At 41.9% G+C, this 17,489-nt stretch overlaps 1 protein-coding gene across 7 annotated transcripts in view; it reads left to right on the top strand.

Moving 5' to 3' along the window:
• The window catches only part of CALD1 (caldesmon 1), a 172,215-nt gene that overhangs the window by 78,168 nt on the left and 76,558 nt on the right, over window positions 1–17,489 (top strand). For 6 of the 7 annotated variants that reach the window (XM_066550472.1, XM_066550471.1, XM_066550476.1 and 3 more), the window contains one exon: window positions 8,524–8,635. In XM_066550472.1, coding sequence (XP_066406569.1) covers window positions 8,565–8,635 — 71 coding nt within the window. In that variant the 5' untranslated portion in view covers window positions 8,524–8,564. Of the gene's footprint in view, window positions 1–7,723; window positions 7,836–8,523; window positions 8,636–17,489 lie in introns of those variants that run through there. The other variant, XM_066550473.1, reaches the window with a different exon arrangement.

The following is a 17,489-nucleotide window of genomic DNA, read 5'->3' as shown; positions in this document are numbered from 1 at the left end:
TTCCTAATACAAATTAGTGGGAAATTGGCATTGTCATTTAACAGGGCAAGAAGTGCACTAATCTTGTAATTAATTAGCAAAATGAAGATGTTTGCTGGTAGAAGCAGATAAAAGGCAAGGGTAACTAGTGGATCATATCCCATGAGCTTGTTTCCAAGTGTTTGATTGCAGGAAAAAGTGAACACAAGTCAGAGCTCATTTGGGGATGAAGCACTTTGACAAATGGTTTTGTGGACAACAAAATCCCTTCTGTTTCTTTCTGTTTTGCCTCATTGACATTACCTGGGTTATTTTCACTTATGGTTGAACATTGGTAAAGGGCAATGAAGCTTTCACTGCACTGTGTATCTATAGCAAAGGCTGAGTGTTTCCTCAGTGGTAATGGTACATGTGAAAATAACTCATTTCCCACAAGAAGGAATTGTAAGAGTAAAAGCAATTCTGTCCTTGCATGCGTGTGCAGAAAGGTACAAGAGCATGAAGCAACCTATATTGGCAAAATCTGAGATGACACCAGCTTCTGGCATGCAGAGTATGCCCATGGAACTTCCATTGTGCTTATTAGATGATTCTGGCCTGTGAGGGTGGAATTCAGTCCTGATTGAAGTCTCTGGGAATTGTGCCAAGGATTCCAACAGGACCAAGATTTCATCTCTAGCTTGTATATGAATAATATTTCAGTACCTTCTGATCTTTGGGGACAACATATTTGAAATAATTCAGAGGACACTTGGAGGGGAGAGTCAAGGGTTGATCCTCCTACCATGAGAACCAGTAGCTGTGCCAGCAGCTTCCAGCTGTGCCTTGTTTCTTCCTTCTTCTGCTAATGGGAAATGATAGACAAATGTCACAGAGATCGCGGTGGGACCAGCACATGCAAATCCAAATGTCAAGAGAAAGCTTTGCCTGGCCTTTAAGTCAGTGTGCAGTAGAGGAAAGGAGAGGAAGGAAGGAGGAGGAGTGGAAATGGCCATCAGCCTGCTTAAGGGAGTAAAGATAAATGGGGACTTTGCATTCCACTGCAACTGGCTGGCTCTGAGATGAGAGCTCCTGCTGCTGCAGCAGCACCAATGTTTGCTCTCACCTCTGGGGCAGTGCAGCTCCTGCCCCAGGGCTGAATTAATCACGGATACAAGAAATGGACCAGCCATGGATCTTTCAGTTGCAGACCCTGATGCCTTAGGATTTTAGCTTTTGTAGTTTTCATATATTTGTAATCCTGCAATTCTTAACTCTAAACTCCATGTAGAATGTTGGCTATGGTCTTCCCATTTTGGTCATACAAAACAATTCCTCTCCAGGCCTGGGAATCAAGGGCACCTCACTGTGTCAGGCCCCAAGAAATGTAGAGAAAAGTAAGGTGGGAGTGGGGAGCAAACTTGGGGGAAACAGCTTCATTCCTTCACTGAAGCTGTAATTAGAAGTTTAACCCCCAATATGCAAATGGACCAAATTTATAAAAGTATGAAGACTGTGACCCATCATCCATTTTTGGGTATAGCCCCTGTGGGGCTTTGTCTGCCCTAAAAGTACCTGAAGGTCCTTCAATAAATAGAACTGCTTTTTATTCTCTTAATTTTGTCTGGCCTCTGTTTGTAGGTAGTCCTGAAAAGGCATCAACCCAAGGAGTGAACTCTGGCAGGAACCAAGTTCTATAAAAAGCTCCCTGTCAACATTTTCATGGGGTTCTGTAGCAGCAGGAGCTGTCACAGGGCCTGGCACCTTCAAGAACATTTGTGGTGTACACTTTGGTAGCCTGTGCTGGAGGCAGGGTTGGTGAAACTTGTTCAGCACCTACTTCAGTTGAGGGTCTGGACCATGGCCTGGTCCTTTGGGCCACCAGCAGTTTGCACAGGACCAGCTGGGAATCTCTTTTCTGTGTAATCACTGCAGCTTTTTGCTCAGGGTGCCACAGAGTTGTTCACTAATCTATTCATCAGGTTTTCAAATGCCCCACCAATGTACATGAGCTTCTTTCACTCCCATGGAACATGAGATGGAAAATGTAATTCATATCAAAAGCAGGGATTTTACTAGATGAGGGATTTGATTTCCTTGTTGAAATTCTTTGCAATTGACTGCTTTCTTCTCATAAAGTCAGTTTGGAAATACTCATGTAGCTGGAAGTAAAATGTTCGAAGAACTGAAACAGGCACCTTGAGAAAACATGAAAGTTTTATTTTCTTATGCTAAGGTTGGTTTTCCATTGATGAATTGCCCTTGCAAGTCCTAAGAAGCGTGGTCAGATGAAATAAGGAACAGCTACATTGGAATAAAACTGTAGTATATTTATTTTGCCTCAAATCCCAAATGAGCTATTCTGCTTGGGAAGGAATAAAGGTGCTTGACACTGGTTTGTGGGTATGTGTGCATATATGTATATGTACAAGAGTTTATTTTCTGCAGTCAACATGAATGCTTGGCCAAATTTACAGAAACAATTGCAGATGTGGTTTTGCATGAAAGGAACATTGAAAATGAATTTATGGAGCATTACTGGTGGCTAATATATGATTCCAATGATATCTAACATCTTGGATTAAAGAGGGAGCATGCATGAGGTGTGACAAAGGAGAAATCAATCCTTTGAACTCCACCTTTTGATTTCAATGAAGTCATACCTGTTTCTAAAAGACCTGAGTGGCACTGAATGCTTCTAAAGCAGACTTAATAGGGGAGCAATGAAAATAATTTCCAAATGTTTTCTGACAGATTTTAATAAAAAACACATTTATTTGTTTTGACTGAAGATAGATTAAGGAACTCTAATTCTCCCAGTTATTGCAGTAGAATGCTTGTCATACCTGTATTTCACGGGTGCCAGATTAAACAAGTCACATTTAGACAATGAGTGTTGCTTGCTGAGTTGCTTTTAGGTTCAAAAGGGGCAATGGAGAGGTTATGTTTTCACTTCTGAGGTGGAGGAAGTAGAAAGAAAGGGCAGTGGTGGACTTAGGGATACAGTACATGTCATGGCATTTAGCCAGCTAATGTGAAATATCTCTTGTGCTTCCCACTACCAGTCCTCTGCTGACATTTGGAAGGTTTGATGCTGGGGCTTTGAGCCACCTGAGGTGGACACAAATGGGAAAATGGGACACTTGGATTAATGGAGTGCAAGTCACAAAGCTGCATGCAGTCTTGGTTCAAGTCAAAATTTAATAGGAAATGTGATGGTTTTGGTGGTAGTATTAGGAAAAATAAAGAGGGCAATGACAGCAACAACTTAGGTCTTCTGTCACCACCTGATCCTGCAGTGAGGACAGGTCAGAGGACAATCAAATGTTTAATTGCAAGCACATGGGTGTCATGGTTTGGCATGAGAGACATTTAGAGAAGTGATGCAAAGCTTTGCATGCAAACCATGACAATGGGAAACCTTTGTTTAGCTGGACTTGGAAGGGCCCTGAAATTTCTACCAGCTCTTGCAGAACTGGGATTATTGTGCAGGATGGGCCTGTGCTGGTAGCCCACCTTTAATCACCATCCTGAGAGGTTTGTTGAGCTCAGAAAGGGAGGGGGCACACCTGAGGCACAGCATGCAGAGGTCTTGAGATATGATGGGTAAATTCAGCAGATTTCTCTTGTTACAAGGAAACTTAGGCCAAATCCTCTTGCTTCCCTTCAGGTGAATGAGGAAATTGGGAAATTTGCTGTTGTACTAAGAGGGAAATAAGATGGAATGTGCTTGTGTGATGCAGTCTCCAGGCATGGCCAGCACAGAGCCTTGTGTTAATGCCTTGTGAAGGCTGAGCTAGAACAGAGTTAAAGAATAAAGCAGGGATTTATTAAAAGGATCTCCTCAAGGGATCAGCCTTGGGCAGCACCAGAGCCCAGCCAGGGCTTGCACCCAAGATGAACCAAAATGGCCCCAAAATGCACAACTGCTCCTGGGTCTCTCCCTTTGATCAGTTCTGCTCCATTTGCATCTTGGAGTTAATTGTCCAAATAGAGCTTTAGGTTATGAAGTCCCATCCTGCTTGTTTTTCTCTCTTCAGCCCACATTGTTTGTGCTCTTGGGCCTGAAATTTGGATTGGTCCCCAGCTAGAGAAGGAATTGTTTTGTCTCCCTGCTCTGTGCCGAGAGCTCACCATCCCCTAATATGAAGCTCAGAATTACACACTAAAGCAACACAGAATCTGAAAAATATAAAAAATAAACCTGAGGCATCAGTGCAGTACATGGCCGTGTCATTTCATGGAATTTGCTTTTGTTTGAAGTTTCTTGGCCCAGCCAGGTTGAAACTGGTGTAGAAGTTCAGCCTAAACATCAGAGTCTGGGAGCTTGTGCAGTGTGATGGAAAGAATGACTGGGAGTTCTTGAAAGACATTTCTTGTTAAAGACCTTAGTAGTAGTTTGCATTTTGCTTGCTGCCAGACTGGCTTGTCTGTTTTTAAGACCCCCTGGATGCTGAGTTGTCACTGAAAGCAGTGCTGGGAACAGCCAGAGCAGGAGGCTATTTTGCTCTCCATACTGGATTATGCAATTATATGGTTGTATTGTGTGTGTGTATTTCTACTCAGCCAATTTATTGTTTGCTTTCAAAAGGCATATTCCCACCAAGCACTAGTAAAATATTTTGTCACATACTTGCAATTACCATGTGCTTTCTTTTTGCTTTCTACCTGGATGAAAGCTTGAAGAAAGAAGACAAAATTTTCAAACTCTCTCATGGGATGAGGCCTAAAAGGAAGTGGGATTTGCATGTGTGTGCTTTGTTCTGGGAGGGATTAAATGTGACTGTCATTGAAGAAAATACTTTTTAGCAAGACAATGAAAAACTCAACAAATTTTAGCAATAAACCATAGTCAGCTGAAGATCAAAGGCATTATGTGAGGTGTGGAGAGGGAGGGAGGGACTGGTATTGCTTTTGAAGGATTTTTTTGGGAGAGATGACATTTTCAGGGCACATACTTTGCTGTGATTCTGATTCAAGCAATGTGGCAGTGTAGGTAAATTTTTCCACAGGTCTCTCTTTTGAACCTGGTGTGGAAAACCCCCACAAGTTTAATTCAGATTATTTCAGTGGTGTAAAAGCTGAAAAGATGCTGAGGGTCTTGTTTTGAAGTAGAAACAACAAAATAGTAAGTGGTGGATCTTTTCACAGTGCAAGAGTAGCCCATCTTCCAGTAATTTGCATGTAGGTTTGGATGCCAGGGAATAGAACTGGTCAAATAATTTCAGACATGCACATTTATTTGATAAATACATATATATATATTTATGCTGCTTTAAAATTTATTGGTGTCTAGGTGAATTTGATGAAAAACATACTTGAAAATAATTTGGAAAAAAATAAATTGACATATAAAAATATTTTGAAGCCCCAAAATTTTATATTTAAAATAAAACTAAGGAATTTTCCATTTTGAGGTTGAATGGAAACATTGCTTTTGAAACAGTTTTCTTGGGATAGTTTTCCTCTTTTCAGGAAGTGAAACTTTTTTGGTTTGACACCAACTTATTAAAAATAAGTGTTACAGGAAAATAAATATGCAATCGAAAAATAGAAAACTGAAATGTCTTTGCACACTTTGGAAGGTCATGCAGAGAGACATTTTCCCAAGTGGCTTTGAAGGCAGGCCATGGAGGGGAGCTGGGTGGAGTGTTACATTTTGTCCCAGGATGATTTTACTCATGAATAATTTTAATCTTAAAAAAGAAGCATTAAAATGTGCATACTCCAAAATATGGCTTATAGCAAACACTTCCAATAATTGCTACCTACATCAATAAGTAAAGCAATTTTTTAGTCTTCTGAGAATCTTAGATTTTATACCATGTATAAAAAAAGAGTATTATATATTACATATTTTTTTGGAAATGGGAAGAATTTTTAGGTGTTATTGTGAAGTGGCTCTCAGAGGTGAAAGACATCTTGTCATTTCTGGGGAGACAGTGAACTGCACTGAATGGCTGACTTCTTCAAGTGAAACTTCTGGCTGATGCCTCCTTTTCTTGCACTAATATGGCTTTGCTAGCTAAAGGTCAAAATGTTAACCTGAACTCCATTTCCCAAGTGGCTTCCTGAGTTATGAAAGAGAGATTTGGATTGAAAGCTTTCTGAATGTCATGCAGTGGCTGTGCCTCAGTCCTTTGAGAGGAGAAATTACACTGGGATAAACCCTTGACATCCTCCCAAGACATCCATCCATCTGATCTTCATTGCACCACAGAAAAAGTATCCTGAGGATGGGGAAAATTTGCTGCATCAGGGAGCTCCTTATCACTTCTGGGCAATCTCCCCAGTGCTCCTGGGGAGGAAAAGAGGGGAGGAAGAACAGAAATAATTCTGGGTTGTTGTTATTATCCTCCAGAGACTTCCTCAGTGAGGAAGAGCTTGAGCTTTTGGAGATGAGAGGTGGTACTGAGGACCATGTGGAGGATGGGCTGGGATATGTGGAGAGGGCATGGGGATAATGTTGGTGCACAGAGCCTCGAGCAGCCCAGAAGGAAAATCAGTGCCTTGAGAGGTGCAGAGAGGGGTGTGCCTGGCTGGCTAGGAGCTGATGAAGGTGCACATAAATCAAAGATATCAAAGCATGTCTGCTTTGGGGAGGCAAAGCAGAAAAAAGCTTTGGGGTTCTTGTTTCTAGCATGTGAGCTGTCATCCTAACAGCCAAATCTTTGTTTAAATCCCTGATGGTGACTTTGCTCCACAGATGAAATGCTGCTGTCTGGTACAGTCTTAATTCCTGAGGACACTGCCATTGCACAGAAACCCAGCGTGCTGCTTTGAACTTGTTCTGTAGTGTGCCATTCCTCCTTTGATCCTTGTCTCCCAGCCAGGGGGAACCACATCAGCCCTGCAACTCACAGTCCTCCAGTAAAGAAACTGGGGCCAGGTTTGGCTGCATATGTGGGCTGAGATGGAAGCACTTCTTGGGAGAAAATGGAAGATTTGCTGTTCTGGGCTCTTCAAGGGGTACCTGGCACTAACAGTAAACACAAGATTGGCAAAAAAATCTGTTTACAGCTTGTTTTTTAGATGCATGGTCTAACTGAATTTATAAAAAGGCAACAATTGTAATGTCTCTATCAGATTTGCAAAATTAATCTTTCCCTTGAATCTCCACAAAACAACCCCAGACAAATGCGAGGAAAATCACATCAACAACATCAAAAATTTAAATCCTCCAATCTGGGAACAAATCAAAAAGAAAATACCCCCAGGGAAAGTAAACTAATAAAATAACCTTCACAAAACCCCTGCCCTCAGCAGTGTTTTAATCCAAAACAGGGGGCAGAAAAAGCCACGAATTCCCTGAAGCCAAGCAAGGCTTTGCTGGTGCCAGTGATTTTATGGGGAGGGCACTTGGCTGTTGCCCCGGTGGGCAGGAACATAAATAAAGCCACGAGACAGATCTCCATCTGCAAACAGAGCCCTTCAAATATTGCCCAAATGCACCTTGGCTTGGTTTGCCCCCAGCTGCAAGCAGCTCTTGAGCCACCTTTGGAAGTTCTGGGCTTTCCCTGCAGAGTGAGGGGCTGGGAAAAGTGGATTTTGGGGGGTGGGAGTGCTCAGAGTGCAGCGCCGGGGCTGGGATTGCAGAGGAAGCTGAGGCCTCCAGCCCTGCACAGGAAGCAATCTTAGAGCAGGCCTTAAATGCCAGATTCCAGGCAGAGTTTAACTAACCACTGACAGCTCTGTAAACAAAGCAGGGACAAAAAGAGAACAGCTTTCCCTTTTCTGGTAGTCATTTTTGGTTTGGGGGCTGCAGGGGAATTCTGTAATAGTCGGCTTGATGGGATATAAACCGAGGCTGGGAAGGCTTTGTATATGAAGAACTGTAAAGGGGAAAATACTTCATGGACTAAATCATAAAGAAGAAGGTAGGGCACGGGCAAAACGCGCGGATTCAGCCACAAAAAAAATATTGCTGCTCTTCCTTCTTTGAGCAGGGTTTGTACATAGTTTGACTTCCCCTGGCTGGTATTTAAAAGCAGTGGCTTATTTTTCTTGTTTCTCTTTTTGTTCTCTTTTTTATTTTTTTCTCCCCTCTTTTTCTTTCTTCTCTCATTTTCTCTTTGCTTTCTTTTTTCTGCGTTTCTGAAGGTGGGGGTGGGAACAGCCGGCCGGGGACTAACTTCTGCAGAACTTTTAATTATCTGTGCAGCTAAAGAAAATAAGAACTCTCTTGTGCAGTGCTTTTATTGCTTGCGGTGAAAAATTGGAAGCTGGAAGTTAAAAATCCTGCTGAATTGTTGCTTTTGTTAGTGGAAAAGACCTGTGACGTTACAAATAGCTAGTCTGTGGCTAGCAGATGTATACAGTCCTTGCTTGAAGCATGTTGATTTAATTTTAACTAGGAAACTAAATGCAGGCACGGGCTATGTTTATCCTACAAGACGTTTCATTAATCTTGTTTATCTCAACAATACCAAGGAAGTTGAGTTTTTTGATGGAAAACCAAAATAGTTACAGCGAAGCTAAGGCAGCAAAACAAAACTAAATGGACTCAGTTGGTTAGATGCATCCCTTGTGTTTTCACTCTCATCTAAGTGCTCATCTCCCTTTTAGATTTGGATCTTTCCAGAGCTTGGAACTCTTAAACACCCACCATGGATGACTTTGAACGCCGCAGAGAGCTCAGGAGGCAAAAGCGTGAGGAAATGCGCCTGGAAGCAGAGAGGTGAGTTACTGCAGCTGGAAAATGCTGCTGGTGCCTGGCCTTTGATTAGCAGTGGCTCTGAGAATTTCTGCCTTAACTTCCAAAGGGTCCTTGAGCTAAAGATATGTGCCAAAAAATCAGCTTTAGCTAGCATTGTGGGTTTTGTGTTGTCTGATTTCCTTAGACTGCTGTAAATGTCTGGCTCCTAGTTATTTTGCTACACGGATAAATATAAACAGCAAAGGTGGCAATATTTCTATGATTTCTATGGAAATCAGAGAAGGGAAAGCTCAATCCTCAGATTGTGTGAGTGCTGTGCAGAAGGGATTGTGTTTGCCAGGTATTTATATATCAGATATTATATATACTAAAGGTAAGGTTATAAGTTGAAAGCTGGGATACACTTGGTATATGTGGTATATGTGTGAATTGTCTTCCATCCCTGTGCAGTTGTTGTTGTGTTTGTACTGCCTGTTGCTTTTTATTCATTTACAGTCACTTTATGTGGGCAGCAAGAGCAGCATTTGCTGTCAGTTATCACAGATTTACTTTGGTGAAATGAGACCAGAATTTGATGTGGGTATGATGATGTCAATTTATCAAAGAAATACCATGAAAATACTAGCAATGACATTTCATTAACTAAACCCATTTTACACCTGTACAGTGCTGTTTGCTTTAATGAAATTTCATGATTTACACCAGTATAAGCAGGGAGAAAGGCTCCATTTATTTTTGAAATGTCTTCAGTGATAAAAAGATTTGATTTCACTTATTAACACTGCATTGATTAAAAAAAAAAGCTAGGTTTAAGCACATTTTGTTCTCATTTTTGCACTTAATTCGGAATAGGGACTTAATTTTTTTTTTATTCTTTGAGCAAAGCTGTTAAAGGCAAGACCAAGACCTTGGGGTTTGCTGGGAATAGAGGCCTTGGGTGGTCTGTGGAGGATGTTAGGGGCTGTGATTTGGGCGTTTCTGTAGAAAAATGCCACTTGACTTCTCTTTGAAGACCTCCAGGCTCTCATGGAGCATTCAGAGGCTGCAGGGTGACCTGGGCATCAGCCATGTGGTGTGGCTGGTTTGGGCAGGCAGGGACAGCCCCAGGGTTGGGGATAGTGGGCTCTGCCCTTGCCATCCCTGGGACTGAAACCCAGGGTGTCACTTGTGTCCCATCCTGCTAATGGGGACGTGCTTTTTCCATGTCTGGGGTGCTTTGTTGGGGTTTAGTGTGGTGCTTTCATGGAGGAGGGTAGCTTGGTGGCAGCCTGGCTGGAGGAGAAGGGCTTGGGCCTGTGTCCCTTTTTCCCTTAATCACTGCAGATGTGCTCCATGCCCTTTCCCACACAGTTGAAGGCTTTCAACAATAAATTACTGTACGCTAAATCTTGCTGTCCTCCCTTTGCTGCTGCCAGCTTCAAGCATTCAAGCACAATGACTCAGACCCCTTAAAAGTCACAAGACTGCTTTAAAAATCTCAGGATCTTAAAAATAATTTTGTCTGGCCTTTTTATTTTTGGTTTGCCTTAACAATAACAGAGCCTGATTCTCAATTTGGAATGGGACTCCGGGAGCTGGGACCTCCCAAATCCTGCTGCAGAGAGGGCAAATGGGGCAGGAGCTGAGCTGAGCATCTGCCCCCATTGCAGGGCTCACACAGAGGGAAGGGCAGCAGCACTGGGGCTGTTATTAACAAATGAATATGTGATGCTGCATTGGTTTTGGCGAATTCAGATTTTTAGGGATTTGGGGATAATCTTTGCCTTTAATAATACGACCACAACATGTTCACATGTCATAAGCTGCAGAAATCTGCTTGCCAGACTTGCCTCTGAATGCTTTCAGGTGTTTTATGAAGTGGGTTGTGCAGTCCTAAAGCACAACTTGGAGCTTGGAAATGTTCCTTGATAAGTTCTGAGCAGAGGCCACTTCCCCAGCCCTCCCATCAGTGGGCTCCAGACTTGCTGTGGGGAATCCAGCACTGGTTGAAGGCATTTCTGCTGGGAGATGGAGAGATGGACATCTCTGTAGGCTGTAACATGCTTGCCAGGTCTCCAATATACTGTTTAGGCTTTGAGCAGAACAGCAAAGCCAGAAATGCCAGCAGCCATTCCCATCAGCAGTGTTGTAACTCAGCATTTTGCCTTTTCCTGGGATAAATGTCCATTGGAAGCCCTTCTTTCTAGCTGGGTGCTGTGCCCAAGAAGGACTGAGGGGTGAAAATTTAGCAGTGTGGACTCCTGCACCACATGCCCAAGTGGCTTGGTGTTATCATGGCTTCATCAGAGCCAGAGGCTGTGTTGGGAGTGGTGAGGATACGTGAGCTGTCAGATTCCCAAGTGTCTGTGATGCTGGAGCCACTCATGTCCAGCTATTTAATATTAGGAGAAGCTTAGTGTAAGCTTAGTCCTTGAGGTCTGGTGTTAGGCATTGTGTTCTGGGCTTTTTTTCCATTTCCCATGTTGGAAATGATACTCTTTTTGTGCGGTGTAGCCCTGGCATTCTGGGTTCATATGCTTAAGACTGATCCTGAGGACTCATTTTGTCTTTTAAAGACCAACATTGCATTTCACCCCTGGTATGTGCTGTGGCTAGTAGTTCATGCCGAGGCAACTCAGATAAAAATTGACACCAACTCAAAAACAAAGTGGTGGGTTTATTTTTGCATTTTAAGTTTTTATAATTTCAAGGTACTCCAGACTTTCTGGACTCCACACACAGGCTCACTGTGCCCACCCAGAAATGTTGTCCAGCCAGAGTTATTTTTTTAAACTATTTATATTTGTCTGGATCTCTGGAGGCCTATCAATGTGTTTGGAGCAGCACTGCAGACCTGTCTAGGGGGCACATTTCCAACAGCAGACATATGGGACTTTGTCCAGCTCTCTCCCAGGCTGTCAGATTTATTGCATGTGCTCAGCCTGGCAGGGACCCAGCAGCTCAGGTACCTCAGGGGGGAAGGAGACTTTTCAGGCACAGCCTGGGAAAGCCAGGACAAAGTATGGCAGTGTTAACTTGTGCCCATCTGGCAGCATTCTGTATCTGGTGTGAGGTCAGGGAAAAAAGGAAAACCTCCAGCTGTTGGGATGATGGGATGTGCTACGTCTTTAATTGCTCTGTGGCAAAGCTGAGGCTTTGTCCTGCTCCCCAAGGGCAGAGGGACTCCTGTGCCTGGGTTTTATAAAGCCCTGAGGTACCAGCCTGGAGCCAGAGGGAAGCTTTGCACTGATTTCAGTGGCCTTTGGATTAAGCCCCACCTGAGTTATTCCAGCCAGCTGATTTATGAGGCAGTGGCAGCCCTGGAAGGAGCTGGGTGAAGACACAGGGTACATTCTGTGCTGGAGTGTCAGGGCTGTCACACAACTGAGCTGCACGTAGCTGACAGGAAGAAAATCCCATGTGGAATTGGAGCATAGGGGACTGACTTCTTTCAGCAAGGGGAAAAAACAAATACCACCTGCTGCTTTGTGCCTCTTCCTAGGCAGTAAAAGATGTTCTCTTGAACAAAACCATCGGGTTTTGTCATTTTGATGTTGTAACTGATGCTGGAGGAATTTAGCCTGGAGCTAGGCAGGGTTTGTGTGTGTCTGCAGGGGTGGTGCTTTCTGAGTGTCTTGCTGGTCCACTTCAGTCTGCTGCAGCTGCTCTGAAAAACTGAGGTGAAATACTTCTTGAAATGACAATGGACGTAATTCCTTGACTTCAGCATAACTGAGAGCAAAAATATGCCCCTTGAACTTTCTAAAGAATATTTCTCAGGTTAATCTATTTAGCACAAAAGCCTCAAATTTACAAGTGTCTGACTTGCCATTGTACCAGCAATGAATTTTCACTTCTACTTTGTGGTTGTTGTTTTGTTTATATTTGTTTTTTGTTTGTTTGTTTTTTAAAAATTATGCTAGGAAGTTGATCCAATTTGCGCCATCATCACTGCTGCAGACTTCAGGAAGGTCTTAGGGTCATTGTCAGACTGGCCTCCATTGAGCTGAAGCCTAAATTTGAATCTGAATCAGAGTTTTGCCCTTTGTCATGCTCTTCCTTAAGGGATTGCAGATCATATCATGGGGAAGGAGAGATGTTGGTCACCCTGTTGTGAAAATATGGCAAAGAAATATTTAACTAGATTAATTACTATTACTAGTTTTTTATTTACTAGTAATTACTATTACTAAATTCACCCTAAAAAAGGTTATGTGAGTAGGACATAGAGAAAAACACTGCCACAAAGCTGTATGGTTCCTGATGGCATTAATTTCTAAAGGCAGTGGTTAAAGATTTCTTTATTTTTTTAAGAAAAGATCCTGCAGGTTGGGGATGGCAGCAGCCTTGCAGGAGGCTAAAAATCTCCTGGGTTCGTAAATTGCTTAATAAAACAACTGCTAAAACAACACATGTGGTTAATCCCAACATGGTATAACTGAAAAAGAAGTTAAATGAATTTCAGTTTGGATCTGTGAAGGTGTGTAGAGAACCAGAAAGATTTTTCAGGTGCTTTTTGCTGTTCCTGTTGAGCCTGCTGTAGCTCAGGTAGCACACAAAGGACTGATTCACCAAGTTAAGAAGGTCAAACCAGCAGGGTACATCTTTGCAGGACAATGAGAAGCACGTTTTTTATCTTCTGGAGAGGTTAACACTGGGCACATTTTTGTCTCTAGCATCTTAATGCTTCTGGAGAGCAAGGAAGTGTCATCTTTGCCAGCCACAGGAAGTAAAAAAATGCCCTTTTCCTGTCCAGGACAGTGAGGGTAAGCGTGTGTCCATGTCAGGTCAATGTTGAATGACCACAAATAACTTTTGAAGTTGTTTTTCATTCCTGCAGTGGAGTTAGCCCTGGTATGGGGTGTACATTAGTGAGAAATGTTAGTCCAGAGTTTAGGAATTACACAAAAATGGTTCCTTTCTGGTTTCCCTTTTCTTGAAATGCTAGGACTTGTCCATTTCTTGTTCTCAAGCATCTGATTATGTTTTTTATGAAGAGTTTTCAGAGATTATGCTTCAATTCAGGTTGATGTTGAGGAAAGGAGAATATGATCTTAATACAAGTTTTCAGTGAGTGCATGTTTGACCATAAGAGAATCTGGCTGCATATGTCTTCCATGTAATTTCTCAATGTTCATGTTTTATTTCATTATCGAATTTCCCCAAAACTTAAGCCTCTGCCCTCCTAAGGGCTGTGCTCCTGCCTATTCCAAACCCCTTTTTCCACTAGAAAAAAACCTACAGTGGTTTTATCTCTCCATGAACTTTGTATATCCTGAAGTTGCAAATATTTTGGGGATTTCTGTTTGTCTTTCTGTAAAATACTCACCTTTTTGCTAGAGCCAAGACATGACATCTTCTGCCCAGGAGTTAAATATCGAGGCACTGAATAAATAAGATTAGAGATGCGTGAGAGTTGAGAACAAATTGAAGCAGAGTGCTCCAGCTGTTAACCTGTCTTCACAGCTGCCTGGAATTCCAGGACTGACAGGACATATTTGGATGGTTGAGGTGGGTTTGGCCTTTCACACTAATCTCTGTTGTGCAATTTTTGGAGTTCATTCTTAACCCAGGCAGAAAAGCATGACCCAGTGGCTCATTAAAACCTTCTCTAGTGTAGCCACTCTCAGGTGAGAGTGGATACTAAACAAATCTTTGCTATTGCAGCATTTCAAATGCCCTGGAGGAAACAATCAGATGTGTGGAAAGCTTGGTAGGATTTAGTGGTTAAATTTTTGTGTTTTTCAGATTGCATTTTCTTTAAAATGCAAGGGAAATGTTTCACAAAAGCATCTTTGTTCTTCCAGAGAGCTAGTTATATAGAGCACAGACTTCACTGAGCTGAACCCACTGCAATTCCTAAACAGACAACAAAATCAGGTCCTTAGTACTTCAAATGATAATCCAGATTTTGAATTATAGTGAGTTAAAATCAATCTGAAATCTGGGTACTAAGTGTGCAGTACCAGCCAAGCTTTTAGGAGGACAGCTCCAATCTAGCACTGACAGTTGGCAAAATGCCCCATCTTTCATCTCTTGCAAACATCAAGAAATTCTGGAAATGATTGGGTGAAAAGAGTCCCCTCCAATCCTGTAATCAGGTAACCCACCTACTGCCAATGGAAAACCTGCCCTTTGTTTCCTACTGTAAATTTATTAGCTTTAACTGGACTGATGTCCCTCATGAGCTGGATCTTATTTAAATATGTAATAAATACAGGCATGGAGACACAGATTTTTGTGTTTATTGTTGATAATTCTGACAAGCATGCCTGCTTAAAAGAGGACCATGTGAGGAGCAATATAACATGGAATTTTATCATTATTTTCAGGATTAGACCAAAACATAGGTACTGCACAAAGAAAATCATGAGTCTGAAGAAATGTAGCTGATATAGTACAATTAAGTGTCAATGGCTTTCCTGCCATGTTTATGTTGAAAAATTACATCTGTTTAGTATTTTAGATGCAAGTTGGCAGTATGCAGTCTATTAAGCCAGAGCAGACTGCAGCACTCTTGCATCTCTGCCCCTTCAAACAGTGTATGTCAAATCTGCCACCAAAATTTTCCCATACAAAACATTTCAGATACTTGAAATGCAAAAAGGCTGTGTCAATGAACATTGACCTCAAGTTGTGAAGGCACAGAGGCTTCAAACTTCCTGTGCCATCCACCTTGGGGCACACAGCTTAACTTCTGTTAACTCCACATGGCAGAGAACAAAGGCATTGCCCTGAACTGACTCAGAGTTAAAAAAGGTTCTCTTCTTGGTCCCTGTTCTACTTCTGTCAGACTCTTAGGCAGGAAAATCCCTCTATTTCTGTATTTCTTCCTAGACAATAAGGATGTAATTCAGCTCTCAACTGCTTAGTCATTTTCCATGTGACTGATATCCACAACTAGTTCAAGTGGCAGAGTTAATTTAATTCATTTTATAAAGCATTCTCACGCCATAGGATTACATTTACCTCATCACACAAATGCATGTGCTTACAAATGAGCTGGCTGAAAAATCTACATTAGCCCTTCTTTGACTAAATAAGGTCTTATATTTAATAGTGATGTTGTCATACAGAAGAAGCTGATGGAATATCCCTGTGTCTTAGGAAAAGTTAAAAAAACACTCTTCAGGCAAATATGTTTGATATATTTACCTGCAGTAATGTACTCTGTAGGCTGCATATGTGTGTTGCAAGGGTCTGGACAGAAGAAGAACTAATATCAACCTTTAAAACTGCAAATTTGCAGACTTGGAATGGTATCTCTTAGTTATTACGTTTAAATGCCTTCTTCTAAAGAGAACAAGAACATTGTTGAATTTATTGCATAATTATGTTACTTTTTTCAGGGTATTCTGGGTTCATAATGATAGAGATTATCAGACATGAGAGAAATTGCAGTTATTGCCCAGCTTGTAAGACTCTTTAAGGATTAACATGAAAATAAATTTAGCCAGAGTATTTCTAGGAGCATCTGCTTCTCAGTGTGAGTTTGTATTTTATTAACGTCTTTATGATCTAATATCTGAAATTAAAACAGATGGTCAGGAGATGAGATTTCCCCTTAAAAAGCTGAGGCCAACTGGTTTACAGGAATAATAGATGAAATGAAGTCAAATGCTAACAAGTTTTACACACGAATAAGCTGAGCTATGTAAACACTATCAGACTGCTGGCAGCCTGGGCAAAACCATCCCTTCACAGCTCAGTTCAAAGAACCACAGAGGAAAAACGTGATTTACAAATGAAACCCCAAACTGATTTCAACTTGCAGAAGCATCTCATTTGGTCAATTAGCTTCTGCATTTTTGGCTTTGTGCCTTTAAACAAGTTTTTAATTGCCGAAGATAAATGTTTATAAGCGGCTTTATTTCTCTCATTGTAGCCCACTTATTAGCTCGTGCTAAACGAGGAAAATCCCTCTTGCCAGCAGGTTGTCCTTGCCTGATCAAGGTCTTTCATGGCATGAAGGAACTCATCAGGTGGCTGTGCTTCTTGGGCTAATTAATTCATCAGCACAGAGCTCAGGACAAGTTCCTGGCCAGAAATAAGGTCAGTGGGCAACCAGACCTTGGGAAAGAAGTCTGGTGACAGCAGAGTCCCCAGGAGCATGAGCAGAGGGTCAGGTCAACACAGGGATACAGCCACAGATTAGGAGCAGTAGCTGTTGTGTTGGTGCTGCAGCTGAGCCCTCCTCTTCCTGGGGAGCAGCGAGGGTGATGGGAAGTGGAAAAGTAAGCAGGATGCATTTCGTTTTGTTTATTGGAAAGTATAAACCAGTGGGTAGTGTATGTGACAGTGAAAGGTTAGCTTCACGTTGGTTGACATTAAGGAAATATAAATAGATGCTGTTTTGCTCCTTTTTTGTCAAAACTTGTTGGTTGGTCCTAATAAACTTGTTTATTAATAGTCTTTGCTAGATAGTCTTGAGTAAAAGGCCAGCAAGTTTGTCATGCTGACAGAAAATCAAGGGAAGGCTGCAACTCAACAGCAAGTTGTGACTATCTTTTTTGGGTTTTTTTCTCTGACATTTTTCTATAAACATGCCTGTTTTCTTTAAGGTGGGTTGTGACCCATTTTCAATGCAGACATAATTGAAGCAGACAGCAAGGACTGCTCTAGCAAAGGTTATCTTTTTAGGTGGACTGGGTTCTTGTGCTGGGACCAGAAGAGGTGCTCTAAATTGGTACCCAAAAGCAGAGCTTCTTCAAAGGTTTGGTGAAGTTACTTCTCCATACTCCTACTTCCCTCTTCCACCAGCTTGAGGCAACATTTTGGTGTATAGATTGATTGATTGATTGAATTGAGCAAGTACTCCCTTCTTAGTGAGACCTCTTTGACCTGATGCATGTATATCATGGCAAATTTTAGAGTCAATTAAGTGCACAGAGTGGGA

This window comes from Molothrus aeneus, chromosome 5, assembly GCF_037042795.1.
Source record: "Molothrus aeneus isolate 106 chromosome 5, BPBGC_Maene_1.0, whole genome shotgun sequence".
NCBI classification, from domain to species: Eukaryota; Metazoa; Chordata; class Aves; order Passeriformes; family Icteridae; genus Molothrus; species Molothrus aeneus.
The sequence above is the reverse complement of the archived record's forward strand: the minus strand, read 5'-3'. Positions and strand labels throughout refer to the sequence as shown.